This window comes from Myripristis murdjan, chromosome 15 (genome assembly GCF_902150065.1).
Source record: "Myripristis murdjan chromosome 15, fMyrMur1.1, whole genome shotgun sequence".
Classification (NCBI taxonomy): domain Eukaryota; kingdom Metazoa; phylum Chordata; class Actinopteri; order Holocentriformes; family Holocentridae; genus Myripristis; species Myripristis murdjan.
Window position 1 is genome coordinate 21,701,648 of NC_043994.1, and position 20,318 is coordinate 21,721,965.

At 40.9% G+C, this 20,318-nt stretch overlaps 1 protein-coding gene across 1 annotated transcript in view; it reads left to right on the top strand.

The window, feature by feature from the left end:
- Positions 1 to 20,318, top strand: part of LOC115372569 (neurexin-1a) — a 309,098-nt gene that overhangs the window by 146,967 nt on the left and 141,813 nt on the right. Inside the window, exons 13-16 of the mRNA XM_030070577.1 lie at positions 107 to 548; positions 6,097 to 6,480; positions 15,469 to 15,672; positions 18,212 to 18,238. Of these exons, the coding sequence (XP_029926437.1) occupies positions 107 to 548; positions 6,097 to 6,480; positions 15,469 to 15,672; positions 18,212 to 18,238 (1,057 nt within the window). The remainder of the gene's footprint in view (positions 1 to 106; positions 549 to 6,096; positions 6,481 to 15,468; positions 15,673 to 18,211; positions 18,239 to 20,318) is intronic.

Consider the following 20,318-nt stretch of genomic DNA (forward strand, 5'->3'; position numbering starts at 1 on the left):
CACAGTCTAATAATTGTATAATCAGGCACACAGTACACACACGCTGGTATTTACAGCTGTATTTATGTCTTTAAAATGTGCTTTGTCCCCTCTGTTCATCGAACAGGTTGTATACAAAAACAACGATGTGAGGCTAGAGCTGTCCAGGCTGGCCAAGCAGGGTGATGCCAAGATGAAGATCCATGGCATCGTGGCCTTCAAGTGTGAGAACGTGGCCACCCTGGACCCCATCACGTTTGAGACGCCAGAGTCTTATATCATCCTCAACAAGTGGAATGCTAAGAAGACAGGCTCCATCTCCTTTGACTTTCGCACCACAGAGCCCAATGGCCTGCTCCTCTTTAGCCATGGCAAACCCAAACAGCCGCCAAAGGATTCAAAGAGCCCCCAGACTCTCAAGGTGGACTTCTTTGCCATTGAGATGCTGGACGGCCATCTGTACCTGCTGCTTGACATGGGCTCAGGCACCACCAAAACCAAGGCAGTCAATAAGAAGGTCAATGATGGCGAGTGGTACCATGTGGACTTCCAGCGAGACGGCAGATCAGGTACGTCATGTTACATACTTTGACAAAATGTTTGTTGTTTGTTTGGCACAGCATTGTTGTTACTGAGTTTCATGTGCTGGCTGTGAACAGAGCATTTACACCAGGAAATTGACTGACTTTCGCTTCTGCCTCAGATTTTGCATGAAAATGATTTTTTTCTGAAGAAGGTCTTAGTTATATGAGCAAAGACTCATCTCTCCACTAAATATTAAAAGCACACCGTGAAATTTTCAGCATAAAGCGGAAGAATTGTTGTGCATCAGGGATCTGTTTACTTTGCACACAAAGGGTTCAACAGTGGCTGCAATGACTAACGTTGCAGTCAAGTTTTCTGTGGAAAAGTGATATACAGTACCATGTCAAGGCCAGTACTACATCATCACTACAAATTAATCACATTAATATTTGTCTGCACTGGGGACTGGCGTTTAAACAAGGTCACCTATGTAAAGATGGCTTTGGTAGGAGTCACCTCACTGTATATGGAGTTACTCCTACTTGTCGTAGGTATTGAGTTGATCCACTCTGTCATGCTTTGCCACAAGACAGCTTTACCCCCTCTCCCATTGTGTCCTCCAAGCCCCCGTGTTGCACTGCTCTGGTCCCTGTTGATTTGCTTATCTAAGCAGCAATTTGTTAGTGTGTGCTTAGAGCCAAGGCCTTGCAATGTCATGCTGCAAATTAGATATACCCCCTGACCATGTTTTCCACTCCATCTCAAGAGGTGGAAATTAGATTAACTGTTTCATTACCCCCCGAAGCAACACTGAGTTAGGGTTTGAAATAGAGCTATGTACATTGCTAAAACAGCAATAAAACCCATTCATGTACATTAGGGTTGTGTGATACTTTATTTTTCTCAGAATTTAAGGCTTAACCATATTGACCACTGAGATGTTTTATTCTGTGCTTTTGGAAAATTGAATATAAATTCAAAGTATGCAATACTGTGATTGAGATGGATGAACAATATGTACTATTGAGTGGTTTGGCTTGCGCTTAATATAAGAGCTGAAAAAAGAGCAGTGGGTGACTTCTCAAATAACATAAACCAACAACATTGAATTATGGTAGCCAAAACTACAGGAAATCTTGTGTTACCAAATTAGATTTTGTTCATTATCTGTCTATTAAGCCCCTGTCACCCATCCACCTACACACATAGAGTACACACACACACACACACACACACACACACACACACACACACAGACTATCATACGTATTTTTTTTTTGTTGGCTCTCTCTACTTGCTGTTCTCCCTGTCTGCCCTGCCTAAGTTTCCATGGAAACAGGAGGTGGTCTCTCCCAGGACGGAGACAGTTACTGCACAGTGCGATGCTGAGCTGTGCACTAATGACATTTCAGAATTTTTTTTTTTCCTTTCCTCAAGTCTAAAGATTGAACATACACACTGGAATAGGACGGCGACATGAAAGGTCTCTGCAATGTGACGACATTTTAATGAGTGCGGCTCCAAAATGGCTAGAATACTTTCACACAGTGTTTATACAGTGTGTGAACTCACAAAGCAGGTTTATTGCCAGGGCATTGATCAAATCTTTTAATTTGTCTGTCATAGCTATTTTAAAAATCCAAGAAGAAAAATTGTCCAAAAATATATAAATGTCTCACATCTTAAAAATTGCTTCTCAAGATATTAATGAGCTGCGTAAAGCTCTGTTGTTTGCAGCGAGTAATGACGTGTGCACTGCACATAAGTTGCAGGCCTTAGCATTTACTGTCCACTCATGCAGTGTCATTTGTTCTTCCAACTGAGCTGTATGTATGATTCATTCTGACAGAACAGATGCAGTTCAAAATATTGCGTTAATAGCAAATTTTGTGCTAACAAAATATTGCCATTATATTTGCATAAAACTTAAATGCACATTTTCATTTTGATTTTTTCTTCCAATTATTGCCAGACAACTTAATGTTGAGGTATAAGATGACCAAATCTTGTAAAATAAAGAAATGAAGAGTTTTAGTTTTAGTTTTAGGTTTGAATAGTTTGGCCAATATCTGTTGGGTTTCTGTAAAGAGCCTTGAGGTAACTTTTGTTATGATTTGACGCTGCACAAATAAAACTGAACTGAATTGAATTGAATTGAGAGGAGGTTTTAGCGTTTTAAATCCCCTGCTTAATAGTTTACATGTGCAATTCCACAAAAGTCCTCCCCTGCTATAAACCTACTGTTTCCATGTTGGTTTTTGTGGCTCTGCTCACCCCTACATTCTCTTGTTATAGCTTTTAATATTTGATAGAATTAAAGTAATTTTCAAAAATAAGAAATGAATTCACCAGTCCAACAAAGTCCCATGAGTGGGGTGAGTCACGAAACATATGGTGCGCTGGGCTTTTCATGTGTGTGTCAGATGTTTTATTAATACACACCACCAAGCACATCACTCAACAAAAGTGCAACAGAAGCAGGCAGACATAATTATCTGAAGCTGGGTCCTCTATGTGCAACAGTAAGTTCAGCCATGACAATGGTGGATAATGATCCCTGCCCCAGTTAGTTTAGCCTGCTCTTCCTGCTGGAAGGAAGCCTGTAAATGGACTCTTGCTCTCAGACAGCATCTTCTAACCTCAATGCATTAGAGACGCTAAGAGACACTCTGCTTTTAAGTGAGGGCTTTGGGGCTGGGAATGCCGTGGGTCACTCATCAGAGACATTACATGGACATTGCTCTGTGTCCCCCCCTCTCGCCTACATACACACACACACACACACAGAGACCACAACTTCACACACACACATACACACACACACACATACAGACAACACAACCCCCCATCCCCACGGCCCACTCGCAAGCCTGTCTACAGAGAATCCAATCACATAGAGAGATTTGGCCGTATCGCCCTAACTGGATTGTAGTAATCCCCTGTTCTAACATGTTGTGGAGATGTGTGAGTGGGGTTAGGGGACATCATGCCAACTTGAGCCTGGCTGCTGATGCAGAAAGTACGAGTGAGATCTGAGCTGTCATGTCACCCCGGCCTTCAGGTTTGATGATGGAATACCACTTATAGGTCATGCCATACAGAAACAGAGATGGACACAGGAGTGCCTGATTGGTCAACATGACACTGATCTCAATCAGCATCATTAGATAGCATCATTATTACCATTATTCATTGTCATCCTTATTTATCGCCAAAATAACCACTTTGATCAGCTTCTGTTCTTCCCTTTCTAGATATTATTTGTGGCTGTGTTCCCTCATCAGCTTTCAGCTTTGCTGGTCTTATCTGTCATCATATACTCCTCCCTCATCTCCTTTCCAGACTTCTTTATCTTCATGTTCCCATCTTGTTCTGTATCCATCTCTTCCTCTTTTATGCTTGGTAGCATTCACAAAGACATTTCCCTTCCCTTTTGGCTATAAATAATGTTCCAAACATAGGCAATCCTGCAGTGTATGTGTGTTATGTTACTTATTTCGCCAGCCTGATGATGGCACACGTCCCCATGGGATTGTATAGTGCCTTCTGACTTAACATAGCTTGACTGTGTTTACACACTTCCTTACAGAACTGTGACAAGTGAGCAGAGCACTCTGAGCAGATGTCTGAAAGATGCTGACATGTCTCTCTTGTCTACCACTTATATCAATTAGACAGACATGCTTACTGTAGACTTCATAACATCCTCAGTCATTCAAGAACCTTCGCAGCTTTGTGATAAGCTGCTGTGGACCCTAATGAAGCCATTAGGCAAAGCACTGCATTTCAGCTTAATCATTTACTTTATGAAAATAGTATGTACAATGTAAAGGTGAGCAACACCACTATCAGAGGTATTTCAGATGGGAGGTACAGCTTGTCATATGTGAGATCTGATGGTACATTTACATGCTTGGAGTGTACGTATTTTCATCACAAATCACAGTGACCACAATGACGCTCATTCCTCAGCTGGGCACCTGCTCCATTCTGAGGAAACTTTCCCTGCTAATGAGTTTGATGTAGTGCTCTCGTTAGCTATAACCTGAAGGGAGCTGTTCTGGCTGCATGACGGGTGGCCCTTGCCAATTGTGCAAAGCTTGGAAGTCGCAACAGCTGTGGCTGGAGAGAGTGAGGGGCAGGTGGGGTGGAAGGAAAGTGCTGGAACAGATGCTGGGGGCCAAGACCCTGAGAAAAGAGCTGGAACATGTTAGTAGGACCAGGTTAATCATTGTGCAATAGGTCCTTAGCTGTCTCTTTCACACAGTAGTGCAAGAGTGCCTGCTCACCTTGGCTGCAAAAATAGAACACACTTAAAACAAATAGAAGCTGATTGAGAAATATCACAAAAAATTATGTTGGGAGAGTCTTTTTTTGGATTCTGGATATTAAAAAAGTGAATCAAAAAAGTTTACATTCAAAAAACAGATATATGTATTGATCATATAATAAACTGTGGTACATGTATTTATGTACACTAATTCTAGCTGCAATGTAAAAGGACCCATTTAATGTCTAATGTGTTTTTAAAATGTGCAAGCCTGCCCTGCTGAGAATTCCTATGGGTGGCTTGGGGCTTGTTTTTCGACAAAAACATTTTGAGTGTATGAGTAACTTAAAGGCTGTGTTCTTATTCTGCATACAAGCAGTTAGGACCCTGCCATTTACCCCAAGGCAATAAGCTCATAGCTCTTCATATCTGCTATGGCATGCATCTGCCACTCAAAATGCAAATTATTACCGTATGGCAATTTTATTTTTCAGCATCCATAGCCTTCTATTTTTCTGCCACTCTCCTCAGGCAGGCTGTTCCTCAGCACTATGGTATATAGATTACTGGACGAGGATGCGGGCAGCGAAGGCAGCCGGCATTAATTAAAGATCCACAGTGGCTACTGCGCTGAGAGTAACAGATCCATGCACAAATTAATCACCCGGTCTGAGTCCCACAGTAAGGCCTTCCTTGCCATAGCTTTACAGTCCAGTCATGTCCGCTGTTGTTTACCGTGCTCCAGATCGAGAATTAAACCTGAATGAGAGCGATAAATCATGGTGAGGAAACACACGAACTCTCATTGCAGGTTTATGTGTTGGAGAGGCAAACAGAAGGAGAGACAGGGTGAAAAAAACAGCCTGCAGTCCGTTAATCAAGTTCAAAAAGATGGCTACGATGTTTTTTTTGTTTTGTTTTTTGTTGTTGTTTTTTTGTGTGGCTGAAATGATAAAGGGGGCACCATTTTTTTTTTCTCTCCGTCTCCTCTTTTTTATGACCAATGCTTCACAGATAAAAGAGATTTATTATGGGAAATCCAAGGAAAATGGAGAGGATACTCTTAGGGATCCCAGATTAGGCTACTAATAGACTAGCTGTCCTGTGATTAATGTGTCTTATCAGCACTCATCAGTCACTCTAAATGAAGAAAATCTTGACCCTGTCTAGATGGATAACAGTAATTAAGCTAATTTCTTCATCAAATCATATTCAACTTGGGCTTCAGTATCTATATTTGTGTAAAGCATATAGAACCTTTTGATATCTATAGTCATGTTTTCTTTTTTTTTACTATCCCACCTCTGTCCCTGTGTGCTCAGGTACCATCTCCATCAACACACTCCGTACTGCCTACACAGCCCCAGGGGAGAGTGAGATCCTGGACTTGGATGACAATCTCTACCTTGGGGGTCTGCCAGAGAACAAAATGGGGCTTGTGTTCCCCACTGAGGTGTGGACGGCGCTCCTCAACTATGGCTACGTGGGCTGTATCCGGGATCTATTCATTGATGGACAGAGTAAGGATGTGCGACGCCTGGCTGAGGTCCAGAAGGCCGCTGGGGTCAAGCCCTCCTGCTCTAAGGAACCCCCCAAACAGTGTCTGAGCAACCCCTGCCAAAACAATGGAATCTGTAGAGAAGGCTGGAACCGCTATGTGTGTGACTGCTCTGGAACCGGTTACCTGGGCCGCTCCTGTGAGAGAGGTAGGACTTTTTCATCCATTGCCTCATTTTGTCCACCTTGTTCTGGCTTGGTGTGGTGTTAACTGGAAGCACACAGTTTTTTGTCTTGTTCATTTCTATGCACTCCAGGTTGGTTTGTGTAAAATGCTGATGATGCCGCACCACAACACAGTTTTACCTTGCTGTGCACCGTTGGAAAGTAGGCTTGAGACTGTGGCGATGTGAATATAATTGACATCAAAGGCAGCTTAAAAGAGATGGGCTTTAATTATACCCACTACAGATTTAGTATGCTTTGTCAGACAGGACCACCTTTCAAGTTCAGGTTGAACAGTGTCACCAGACAGAAGCCTGTCAGGTGGTCTTTTTTTCAAGGGATAATTGTTGAACATTGGCATCTCTCAAACAGCAGACTCATATGAGCAGTGGAGGTGAGTGAGCATGGAGAGACTGAGGGAGAGAGAGACTGAGACAGACAGAATGAGTCAGTACGTTGAGTGTCGGCTGGCTGATGTTGGACTGTGTTGAGTGGCAGGTGACTGATGCATCAGTGAGACATTGCTGGTCACGTCCACCATGCACACTAGCCTGTAAATTGGCTGTCTTCTGCTAACCATTTGGCTCATCAAACCACTCACTCATGACCAAACCTGGTGCAGAATACTTATCCCTATCCCGTGGCTGCTCCGCAAGACACAGACGGCAGCAGAGAAGAGAAACAGAGGAACTGAGAGTGTCATGGAGTGAACTCTTTCAGTTCCGTGTCTTGGCTGGGGAATGCACTAGGGAAGTACACCTGTCAGTGTAACAGGTCATCATATGACAAAGACAGATGTCACGGGTCTCAAAAATGCAGAGATCTTCATGAACAATATTTTTCTTCACAAGTCCTCAGTGGTTTTTAACACTGATGGAGTTTTTCCTTTGTTTATTGTACATATATAAGTCCTTTTGTCAGGATATTACAGTATTTTGTTCCTGTGTTTTTCTATATTTATGGAATTACACTGGCCAGCTCCACTCTATCTTACCAAACAAGCCTTAGCACTTGACTGCAGATGCTGCAGTATTTGTATTTTTGTTGGTACAGTATCTGTGTCAGCCTTCCAGAAATGTAGCTGAGCATCAGAAGTTCTGCAAATGACTTTTTTCTCTCTTCACCAAACATAGCAGCTTGAATCAAACAGCTGTGTTCATATGTATGTGTGTTTGAGTGACCGCAGAGCTCAGCATGGTCACTGCCCTGCTTTTTGCCTGTTCAGCATTAGTGTGGTGGCCTTCATGACCAGAAGATGACCCTTTCACCTCTCTGTTTGAGACTTATCCCAATTAAAACAACAGCCAACTGTGCAGGAAAGCCAAGTCTTTAACTTGCCATTTTTTCTGCTCTGAGGTCACATTTATCTGTTTTTATGAAAACCCAGACACCAAAAAATGAATAATGCCATTATACTGACTGAATAACATTTAACATACATTTCATATGTATGTATAATTGTATGCATAATTCACTGACAGTAGAGAATCACATTAAGAGAGAGAGATTAAGGAACATTAAAAATAAGAATAAGAAAAATAAGAAAAATACGAATAATAAGCTCTGTCATTACTGATGTGCTTCAGACCTACAGTCAAGGCCTCTGAGGAAATACCGCACTGATTCCCAGAATTTTAGAATTCCATTTTTTAGAAAACCTATTCTAACGCCAAGCTTGCTGGTACCACATTTATGTTGTCTTCATGAATGAATAATGCAGTTTCTAACAGCTTAATTAGACATTTATGTGAGCTGATATTTATGCATTTATGTTCCTGCAAATTATGTGTCGAGATGCAGGCCAGGACTCAAATGAGATGAAACTGATTACAAGTGGTTATCAATTGGATTTTCATGAGATAAAGTTTTGTTGCATCTCTGATCCACTGATTAAATGTTTTCATCACAGAAACATCACAGATTGCTAGCAGCAAATTAGCCAAAACAACATTTGTTTTCGTTAATGCATGCCAAATCAAAGCAAAAGTAAAACAACAAAAAAATTAAAATAAACAATGCATGTGATACCTCTGTCACAACATGAATGCATCTGCAAATAAATGACAGTAGTAACAGATTCTCTCATTGGAAAGAAATTATTTTCCAGTGTGTAGTGTAACACATCCCACGCAATAAGTGTGATCTCTACAAATGTTTGTGCCTCTTCTCTGTACTTAAGTCAATCAATTAAAAAAGAAAACAAAATCCTATTCTTTAAATGTATGATTTGGTGGAATGTTGCTGGCTAAAATTATATGAACATAGTAGTAGACACAGTAGTTGTCTTTAAACTATTTGAAGGAGAACAGAGGACAGACATTGTTAAAAATCTGCTGAGTCACATAAAGGTGCATAATACAAAAGTACATTGTACTATAAAAGAATTACATGTGTCCAATTCATAAAGAAGCTGTTATAAAATCTGTTTGTTCATTCATTAATGTGTCATGAAACATGTAACATGCCATGTAGGGCTAAAAAAAATCAAAAAACAAAAAACGATGTAGTGAATGACAAAACAGAAAATGCCACAGAAAATGAATATTTAATTTGAGTGAAAGAAACCAAAGAGCAAAACCGTGAATCTCCTCCATCTCTGATATGCTGTATGCATGTGTTAGGCTTGGCTCTGCACTGCTCTGATTTTCCACGTGTGCCTCCATCCTGGCTAATGAGTTGACAGGAATTAGGGCATAGTACATGAGGGAGGTGGAGTGGGCATGGGAGACAGATCTTTTCACTTCAGGAAGATAATTACTTATCTAGAGAATGGTCTTGGACTCATAATGCGTGGCACATAATCCATATTGACTTAATCTGAAAATGAAAGCAGAGAGCATGCAGGATCAGTTTTGAAACAACATGCATGGCATGGTGCATCACAGGAGGTGCTGTGCGGTATTGTGTGAAGGTCTCTGCCACTCTGACCCCCCTCTCTTTTGACACCAAAGCCTCCTCTGGCTTCTCTACTCCTTTTTCTCTCTATACAACTATCTTGTTTTCTCACTATTTTTTGCTCTGTGTATGAGACTGGCGTCGGTAAGAGTATGAGTGGGAGCAGTGGTACGGAGGATGGGCCCTGGCGTGCTGCCAGCTGTTTTGATGGCTCCAGATTGCCTCTGCGCTGGTAGGATGAAGCAGGCACCAGCAGGCCGAGGAGCTGTCAAAAGAATTACCGCAGCCCTCACTTATCCATGCATGGTGTACCACCCGGTGGCAAAATACAGCTACTGCATATGGTGGAGGAGGAGGAGGACAACGAGTGGAAGGAACAGGAGGTGGAGTTGAGGAAGAGAGCAATGCAGCTATTCGCCCTATTTTGAGAGATTTTAATTAAGCAGACAAAGCAATTTTTCCCCCTGCATCCCAAATGTCCTCCCCTTCATTGTTCCTCCAGTTGCTAATTAGCCCAAATATTAGTCTTGCAGTGTAAGGCTGAGGCAGCCTCCCAGATGGCACAGTAGGTGCAGTGCAACACATGCATATAGTCCCTAATGAGATATGACATGCTGGATTGGCAACACTGACAGCAATTGCATTAGTTTGTATAGACAGGGCCACAGATAATGAAAAAGAATAGGCTTATTCGTTCCTGTCAGATACTGAAGATAAATAAGGGCAGATCCTCAAGATCAATACAAAGATCAATACACAAGTATGCATACTGTAGACTGCATGTACTGTGCACGCGCGCGCACACAAGCACACACTGCTAGAGCCATACATGCTGTAAGTGCACATGCACACTTTTGCAAAAGTTCACACTCTCATTTGCACAGCTCTTTCTCACTCCTCGCTGCCTTTCCTTTTCTCTCTATTTAGGTCACACAACATGTGATGTGTTACTTATCAAGAGTGGTTTTAGTTGGATGGTGTAAGCCAGGGGTGTCAAACTCGATCACTAAGGGGGCCGTATTAAAAAATCACAACCAATTTGAGGGTCATACAGCAGCTGTATTTATTGAACGTTTTTGATCCAAAGCCCGGTCATTCTTTTGATCAAAATATGCCCTGTGTAAAAAAATAACGATTCATACACAAGTATGAACTTTACATGTAACATTCCTCCCCCAAAATGGATTTCTATAAAACAAAACAAGGATATCTAAAACCAAACTGATTAGAGTGGAAACTGCATCATCCCTAACACTAACCCTCTCTGGCGTTTTTTATCTGTCTACCCTGAATCCTTTTGAATGACTAACAGTTTCATCACATGGAATCAAAATTAACCAGATAAATTATATTTTGCTGAAGAGAAATCTACAGTCATACATGTTTTTTACTCAATCATGCACATCACTGGCACACTAATCCAACAACAAATAAAATAAATATTTACATTTTAAACCATGAATTATTTGGTCAAAATATGCCAAAGTATTTCAAAAGTTAAACATCAAAATATCAAAATATAGACAGATTGACTTATCGTTACAAAAAAAATAAAAAACACATACATAACAAAATAATACACAACAATATCTGCCGCATGATGTGTCATAGGTTATACTAGTTCATTCTAGCCGCATTAGCTCCACATATGAGACAGACAGATTTATCCGTATTGTAAACAAACATGAACTTGACCTCGCGCCTGTCTTGAAAACACCTGTTTTCCATTTATAATTTTGACTTTCCTTTTGGCTGGCTTGCTAATGAACTAGCTAGCTATCAACCGCCTTGATGGAAGCGATCTGCATGAGGAGGAGGCGGGGGTCTGGGGGCTATGCAGGTGTTTTGAGGCGTTGATGGTGCAGGACATTGCAGTGCATGTTGGGGGTTGTAGTATCTGTGTTGTGGGCAATATGGAACTGGGCCAGTATTAATAGAGAATCAAAGTCGTCTTGTGGGCCGGATCTAATGTACCACAGGCCTGAGCTGGCCCGCGGGCCTTGAGTTTGGCATCTGTGGTGTAAGCTAAAAGAGTCTGCTTTATTTTGGTGTTACATATGGGACAATCTTTTGGGAATACATCATGAAAGTAGGTCTGTACTGAACTGGAAGTTTGAATCTATTATTATTGCAGTTGGTATAGTATCATACTCCATAACACAGTCCACAAAAGCAAAATCCACAACATTTTAATGTGCAGAATATCCTGTAACATAAATTAGTGTAAGTATAGTGAACTGGTTCTTTGAGCACATTTATTGCTTTCCAGAGCATAAAGCCATTTGCCATTGGTCCAAAGCTCATGCCAAGAGCTGCAGAATGGCAGCGCATAATCGTGAAATGCCCTAAAAGCAGAATTTTAATGTTAAAACATGTTTTTGCCGTGGCCCTTGACAGTAGGTTACACTGCGTGTTAGTCACTGTTTGATGCTCTTTGTTATGAGTGGAAATTAGACAGACCCAGTTGTCTCACTCCCTAAAGCAATGCACATACATGCACAGAAAATTAAAAAAAAAAAAAAAAAAAAAAAAAAAACATGGAAAAGGACAGGAGAGTACCTGGTTTTATGGGCACATGGACATAAGTTATTAACTGTCACAGTCAAATGTATTCAAGTATACAAAGCTAAAGCAAATTTTGTTTTCATTTACAAAGTCAGTCTCTCAGTCACTATAAGAGGACTGATAGTACATTTTAGATCAGGGTTTTTTGATTTTTCAGTTTCTTTCTTTAAGATTTTCTTGGTGACAGACCACGACAGGTTAATCAATTAACCTCTAAATTCTTAAACTGATCAGTATTGTAATTTGACAATCCTGTCTATCAGCAGAAAAATAAGAATATGTTTATTTTCCTCAGATTCTAAATCATTACTGCAAGTAGATCCTGGGTGGAGCTTGTATTCCTGACGGCATTAGCTGCAGTTGACATTTCTGTCACTCTGAATAGACACACTGGTCCATTTTCTGGCTTTGCTCTCATATCAGAGAGCAAGAAATCGCAGTATGGTCACAGAGCTAGACTTGGGGCAACAGATGTGAGGTTGGCCCAGAATGATGTTGTCTCTGTCTGTATAGGGAATGCATTCCATGTCTCTAGAAATCCCTTCAGTTGGCAGAAGTTTTTCACACATTTAATAGCCAGTGAGTCTATTTCTTGGGCAGTGTACACAGAGATATTCAAAGAGGGCTGCAGTGAAGAAGACATGAGCAGCTTTGAATTATTTATGATGTCTCTGAGCCATTCCTTCCTGTTTATTATGGATGTTGAACATACATTTTCCAAAAGCCTTTGGCAATTGTTTTCTGGCAAAATTTGAATTGGATTGGGCCTGGTGCCCTGATACTATGGGCGTCACAATCCTGTGACATGCAGCTGACAGCTCTTCCTTCCTGCAGAGCTTATACTCCTTGGGGGAGAATGGAGAAAGAACTCACTGTGTGCCTGTCTGCCATTACTCGCCCCCTTGTTAGTAGCACAGCCTTATTTGTTACTTCTCTGAAAGCAGGTCCCGCAATTGCGCCTTGTTTACTTGTGAAAATCAGGAAACAATGTTGTATTGTGCTTTACAAGACAGAAAATGAATGCTTGGTTTGCTCTGGTATGCTCCATCTCCCCTCTGACAGCCTCCTGTTGGGTTGGCATAGGCAGAAGCGCCAGCTTCAGTCCTCTCAATTTATTTTGATATTAAACAGGGGAGTGCCATTAAAAATGACTGGGCTTCCAGGATTGGATTTTTGACAGGTGCTCACTTTGCATTAGGTAATGATTCCCTCACTTGTCAGTCTCCATATTTCCATATCTATCTCAACCTTTCTTATTTATGGCATTTTTGACAACCTCTTATATGTATTTCAGCAGAGGTGACATCTAGGATGAAATACAATGTTTATGAATTTACTCCAAATGTGATTAATTTCATTCACCCTGTCAGCTCTCAAGACAAAACCTGGGTTAGAATATTTACATGACTGAAGTCTCCTGTAATTGTGAGTCTCAAAGTCTCACAACAACCTGAAATCACATCACTGATTGTCTTTGTATCTTACCTTTCAGTAGGACTTTGATTTGACAATGAAGAGTGCCAACTGACCAGTTGTTTTTCAATATGAGATAAACTATAAGCACCGAGTACTTAGTTATTTTTTATTAGCTTGTTATTTATTTATTTATGTATTTATGTGTTTTCTTGTTTGTTTATTTGTTTGTTTGTTTGCATTTCTTAAGGAATATTGAATCTCTCTGTATCTCAAGTTATGGCATCTCAAAAGAGTTTGATCTGTGCTGGAGCAGAAAGTTGGTGCATCACTCAGTTTTGTCATTCTGTCTGTTCACTGTCTGGTGTCTTAACTTTCCAATAACTTTCCAACTACTCATTGGGCTTATATTTCAGCTAAGTTTATAGTGGATAGTGTCTGTGAGTAATAACAAAAACAACAACATTTTTTCAAGTATTAGGAGCTTGAACAGTTGTTCCATTTTTTTCCTGGCATCTGCTAACAGTTTCCAAATGCAGCTCTTTGCTTTAGCTGCCTGGCAGGAGGCAGACAGTTTAGCAGTGAGAGCTCGTTTGTCACACGCCCCTGTCATCTGCAGTATACCCCAGGAGGGCGTGGAGAGATTGGATTTGGGTGAGGAATGTGACGGAGTCATCCCAGGGGACGGATGTGACATTGGCTCTATGTGACGAGGCAGTGGTGATGAGGTGGTGTGTGTACATTGGTAGCCTATCGCCCCGCTACTCCCGCTCTCCTCTCATTCCAACTTTGCGCTATCTGCCTCTATCTGTCTCAGCACTGCTGCTGCTGCAGTAATGGCTTTGTTATTGGGTTATGGTTTAGTTACAGGAAACGCTGTTACAACCTCCTGCCAGTGTTAAACAATCTCCCCAGCATTTCTCCAGACGGCTGCCTAATGTTTGGGTAATGCAGTCACCCTATGAAGGAGCTCAGTGGGTCCATACACTATTACGATTCTGTAGCCAGTTGTATTTTTGTCCCTAATCAATATCAATTTGTCCTTCGGTAGTTTGTCACTTTTATAAAGAAAATCCCAAAATTATGGACGCAGTACTTGTTCTCCAGGAGATCATCAGATCTCTGTGTGTGTTTTGATGGGCCATTTAAGAATTCTCTTTACTTCCGTTCGGAAGAGATTTTTTTAAGTTCTTTGTGTGCTTGTCATCGCTTTGGTGTGTTCATTACCACCCTCGATATTTTTGTGTAGTTTGTCAGCTGCTGTGTTAGCATGCACTTCCCTGCTCGAGTGTTGAGGGCTGCCTAAATTGGCACAGAGAAGACAGGAGTCAGACAGAGTTTCGGTAGCTGTCAGTGGTAGTGCACGATGTAATATGATATTAGATTTGTGCCAAGCCTTCACCCGCTGTTCCTAGATGACATATCTGAGTGCCTGGCATTCAAGAGTACAGCCACTTGCTCAGTGAATCTTGATCCATTGATTTATTGTATTTTTAATTTCAGCAATTGTTAAATTTGCCAAATTGACTCAGAAGCTGACTCAATTGCAAATGTGTCGTCCCTTTTATTTAATAAGACCACAAAGAACACATACTAGAAGCTCATCCAAAGGAAAACCTAGAGGACTATAGTTATACTTGGAGAGTCTGGTGTGGAGGATTTATATCCTGAACCAGAAATGGACAATATGATCCGTGCAGACTGTTATGATTCTGTGTTTTGCCAGGCTAATATTGCAGCAGCTCTAGCACATGCTGAATTCATCTGTCTAAACAGACATACAGTAGTCTATCTCACTGTGTCTTTAGGGCTTCGAATCACACTGAGCTCTGTTTAGTTTCTGACAACAACCTAATACATATTCATGCTTCATAACTTTCCCCCTAATGAGAACTGTATATAGAGCAAAATGGTGCATTTGCATATATTTCTTTCATTAAGTGGAACTTCAAAATGATAAATGGTTTACATAGAATATATACAGGTTGGTGTTTAAAGCAGAACTGACAGCCTTTGGCATTGTTTTAGCACAAAAGTGCTGCGCTATACTTCACTAAAGACTTTTCTTCCTCTCTTCTTTTCTTTCTTTCGTTCTGCAGATGCAACTGTGCTCAGCTATGATGGCAGCAAATTCATGAAGATCCAGCTGCCACTGGTGATGCACACAGAAGCCGAGGACGTGTCTCTGCGCTTCCGTTCTCAGCGAGCCTATGGCATCCTAATGGCCACCACATCTCGGGACTCTGCTGACACCCTGCGTCTGGAGCTGGAGACGGGACGCGTCCGCCTGACTGTCAATTTAGGTAACGCCGTGGAAATACACCTATTGCCACAGAACAGCCATCTCTCACCTGGAACTAAATTATGCTCAATAACATTTTTGAATGTACACTGTTGCAGACGCACTCACACACACTAGCACACAGATACACACACACACACACACACACACACACACACACACATGCACATATACAGAAGTCTGTTATGATGTTGTTGTATGTGTTGAATAGACGGAGGTATAGAGGCTTTCAATGGCCAGAGTCTGCGGCGCTCCGCTCACTGCCAGTTGAGCACACAGCTGCCATTGCCCAGCAGGGAATGCTCACTGCCCACCCCGACTATTAACCTCAGATCGATGTCCCCACACCTGTATTGCTCAAATGGGAATCATCCTTAGAGTTGCACACACTATACCTGAGGCTATATTGTTTGATATTAAATCCAGATATCAATTCATATGAGGAAAGAGATGCGAAAGAGTCAGGTTTTTTTTTTTTTTATTAAAACTGCTCTCTACCGGTCACAACAAAGGACATCTGATATGATGCAACCATCCTTTGAGTTGCATCCAATCAGAGCCCTGCACATATTGTTATACACACATACACACATATACATTTATTTGCTCATGTATGCACTTTACTAAAAGGTGGAACGCATGATTGCGTATAAGCAGGCGACTGTGTGTTAATTAAACACAAGGGAAGGCTGAAACCCCTTCCATCGCCAGTAATGAAGCAAAGCACAGAACGTTAGGGGCAACATGAAAGGTATACAAAGAGAGTCCTGCTTGTGTGTACGTGTATTTGAGCGCGTGCACATGCATCTGTTTGTGCATGTACGTATGCGTGTCTGTTTGCTCAGGTGAGAATCCAATGATGCCTGCGAAAAGTTTGATATCTCCCAAACAGAGCAATGCCAGGGAAATGATAGCCATCTATTTTTCCTTTCCACTGGCTAAACAGAAATAGGCTCCCTAAGCACCGCCGTTTAGTGAAGCATACAAAGAAGACAGCCTGTGTCTGCTGTCAACCACAGGGAGGCAAGCATCCCACTACGGAAGACAACAGCGCCACACATTGACAGGGCTGACAAGTCAGATCACTGCGACTACAAAACGATGCCCTCTGATTAGAACAACCCTTCATTGTGTTTTTGTTTTCTTTTGAATTATCTTTGACACATTTTACAGCGTTCGGTTTGTCCCTGGCCGTCAGCCCTCGAAGCCAGCCTTTCTTGTCCCTATTCTGAAAGCGGAGCATTCCCTGCTAGGGTAGGCTAGTGTTGGTCTCTGGCTGTTTGCGACCACTTTTCTGCTGTGGTTGACAACACACGACAGACAGGGCCAAATGGGAAGGAGGGCTGGGCTTGGATCTAGGTCACCTTTCTCAGAGCACAGCACTGGCTGGGCATTAGGAGACAGATAGAGGTCCAGTGAGCGACACAAATAGAGACATATGAGATTTATACATCTGAGCAGTTGGACGTTGTGAAATTTTTAGCAGTCTCTATCATTGTGTCCGTAATATTAAGAATGAACATTTAACATCTGCTGCAGAATTAGTCATTAATTGCAGCATCAATAGCATACATAGAAATAATACTGATTGTGGCTTTGGCAATTGTGGTAATATTTCTACTGCTCTTACAAGTAACACAAAAGACACAGACATAGTGAATCCCATTATTATGTTATTATAAAGAATGGTTGCATCAGGAGTTATTGACTGTAAGAGGTGAAAATGTAGATAGATAGACATAGAGATGTGCATTATTGATCCCAAATTGGGAAATTCTTGTGTTACAGCAGCAGGGTACCCAGACATTGTGCAGGAACACTAGAAGAGAGAAATATATATCTCTAGAAAAAACAAACACAACAAATAATGAAATAAAATAAAGTAAAACAAAAACTACTATGAGAAGTAGAAGTATCCATGCAAGACCGGAGTAGCGTTTGTGCAATATAAACTGTATTTTGTGTGAAGTTTTTCAACTGGGTGGTAAAACAGTGCAACACTGTTGTCCACACTCTCTCGCTCGTCTTTTTAAGGCCGATCAAGGCATAAGTCTGTAAGTAAAGGCTCAGCAAAATCTGTAACAAAGAAAGAAGCCTTGGAACACTTCCCGAGTGGCCCTGTCTGACCCTGACCAAAACCTGATGCTCTCCTAATGTAGATAATCCAAGAAATATTGCTGTCCATCTGAATGCAATTGAAAAAAAAAAAAAAAAAAAAAAAAAAAGGTAAACGGCAATTTTACTATATCCACAAAATTAAATAAAGAATGAAAACAATATAATTTAGTGAAACATACTTTCCATTGACTGTGCATTGTAGCTTACTGTGGTGTTTGCTCCAGTAAAGTGTGTTCCTCTGGTAGAGCTGTGTTGCATTGCTATTACCAGATCGCTGTGGCTAAGGGCTAAAGATGAGAGCATCAGAGGATGGACAGTGTCCGTGTGTGTGTCCCCAGAGGGGTGGACTGTATGCTTTGATGATGTCTGCAGCTGTAACGTTGAAAGATGAATTTATCTCTCATCTATTCTCCCCCATCTAGATTGTATCAGGATTAACTGTACCTCCAGTAAGTTACTGTTCACCTTTCTTCTTTACTGTCCTGGACCCTTGAATGTCATTCATGTTGTAGTGGCTAGAACTGTCTTTGAACTGATCTGGTGGCAGTGTACTTAAACTCAGTAGATAAACAATGCCTACTGTGTTTCTTTCTGCAGCCCTTATATGATCCTGAAACATAAAAAAAAACAAAACAAAACAAAAAAAAAAACACTCGAGCTATGACATGGGGAATTTCATCAATGCAATGTAATCGGTCTGACTGGCATTTTGCATTGACATAGACATCACATCTTATCATAAGACTTCCAAGAGATAGGTGTGGTGCATGTCTGGCACAATAATGATTCGGGGAGGAGGTGGAGGGAGGCTTGAAATAATGACAAACCCATATATGGCAGCGAGCTGTGATGCCACACACACTTGTTTCTAATTAATGAACCTTGGCACTCCTAAATTCAGACTGATATAAAATGCATGCTTTGGAGGCACAGGTATTTTAGACATGCATGATTTCCCTTGCTCCCACTCTGTTTTTTTTTTTTTTTTTTTTTTTTTTTTCCTTTTTTACCTCAGTATTTCATGCTGCTTGTAAATTGATGAGGCTGTTCAAGGCAGAAAGGAAATACAGAGTGTGATTTTATTATTCTCATTAACCTGCCTCACAGAGCAGAAAGACAGGGATGAAGAGGGAGGGAGTGAGAATACATCTTGTAGTGGGATTCATAGAGGGTGTGTGTGTGTGTGTGTGTGTGTCTCAACAAAGAGGTTACATTGCAATATTTTGGGAGGGAAATATCACCGACATGTATTATTCAGGAGTGCAGATTAATTAATAATTGCCTCTCTCGAGTCATAATACATGAACCCTCTTCCTGTTTAATGAATCTGAAGTGAGAGGAAATGCTTATTATTGACTTCTTATTGACAGAAGTGAGAAAGTTTAAGGTATCTGTGCATTTCCCTGGTATAGAGAGCCAGTGTCACCGCTGTGTATACAGATGCTTCACAAATCCTCTTGTCAGGGAAGCGTTGTATCTATTTGTGTCTGAGGAGTTATTTGAAGGTCATTGCATGATGAGAATCAGAGACTTACACAACAAACACCTCCGCACAGCATCACATGACGTGACCTCTAGACATGCTTCTCTGAGCCAGCCCTTCTTAACACCTTTCTAAATGCTAAATAGCATTGTTCATGCATCTTGGAATGTGTCCCTTGTTTGTGTATGCAAATCAAAAACCCTAAGCTCTAATTCCCTCCTACAAGGCTTTAAAAGGTCATTCTTTGTTTATAATGATAGTGTGAAGGTATAATCTGTACACACATTGAACACCAATGGTTTCTATTGTCATGCCTGCCACACATATGGCAGAGCACTTTATAACTGTGGTCATTTATTAATTTCCTTCGATACTCATCTGCAGTTGCTCTCATTCCTCTGCAAAAATATGCTGTGGTGAAAGTGCACCATACATAATTTTTAGTATACAGCTTTTTTTAAGATGTACACATAATGATTGCTGTGAGCATTGATATTGAAGGAATCATTTTCTTGGAGCAAAATTTGGCCCAGTAAAAAATATTGTCCATTAATAGGCTAAATGGGTTTGGATTGGCTATCAAATGAGTTGGAAAAATTACCATGCATCACTAGTTCCTTGTATTTTGGGATTTAAGGGGCTTTGACATTGTCTGCAGCCTTATTATTATTATTTTTTTTTTTCTGTGCTTTTTTTTTTATGCAATCTCTTGATTCTACACAGAACGTGTTGCTGCAATCTCAGCTGACTGTCACAGTGCATCATATTGTCAGATTTCTGGAAAAATTCTAATCTGGAAATAGTCTGTGTTTTCACAGGTGTCAGAATGACATAAATCTGTGTATTGATGACACAGGCATTAGTGTGGATGTTTTGCACACATCTAAACTAAGCCCATACTAAATGACAGATCATCTTGGTAAAATTGGTTCCATCAGCATTTGGGAACATGCCAATGGAAAAGCTTATGCTCAAGTAAAATGGAAAAAAAAAAAAAAAAAAAAAAAAAAAAGAAAAACAAGGAAACAGCAGTTCTTTCTTTCATA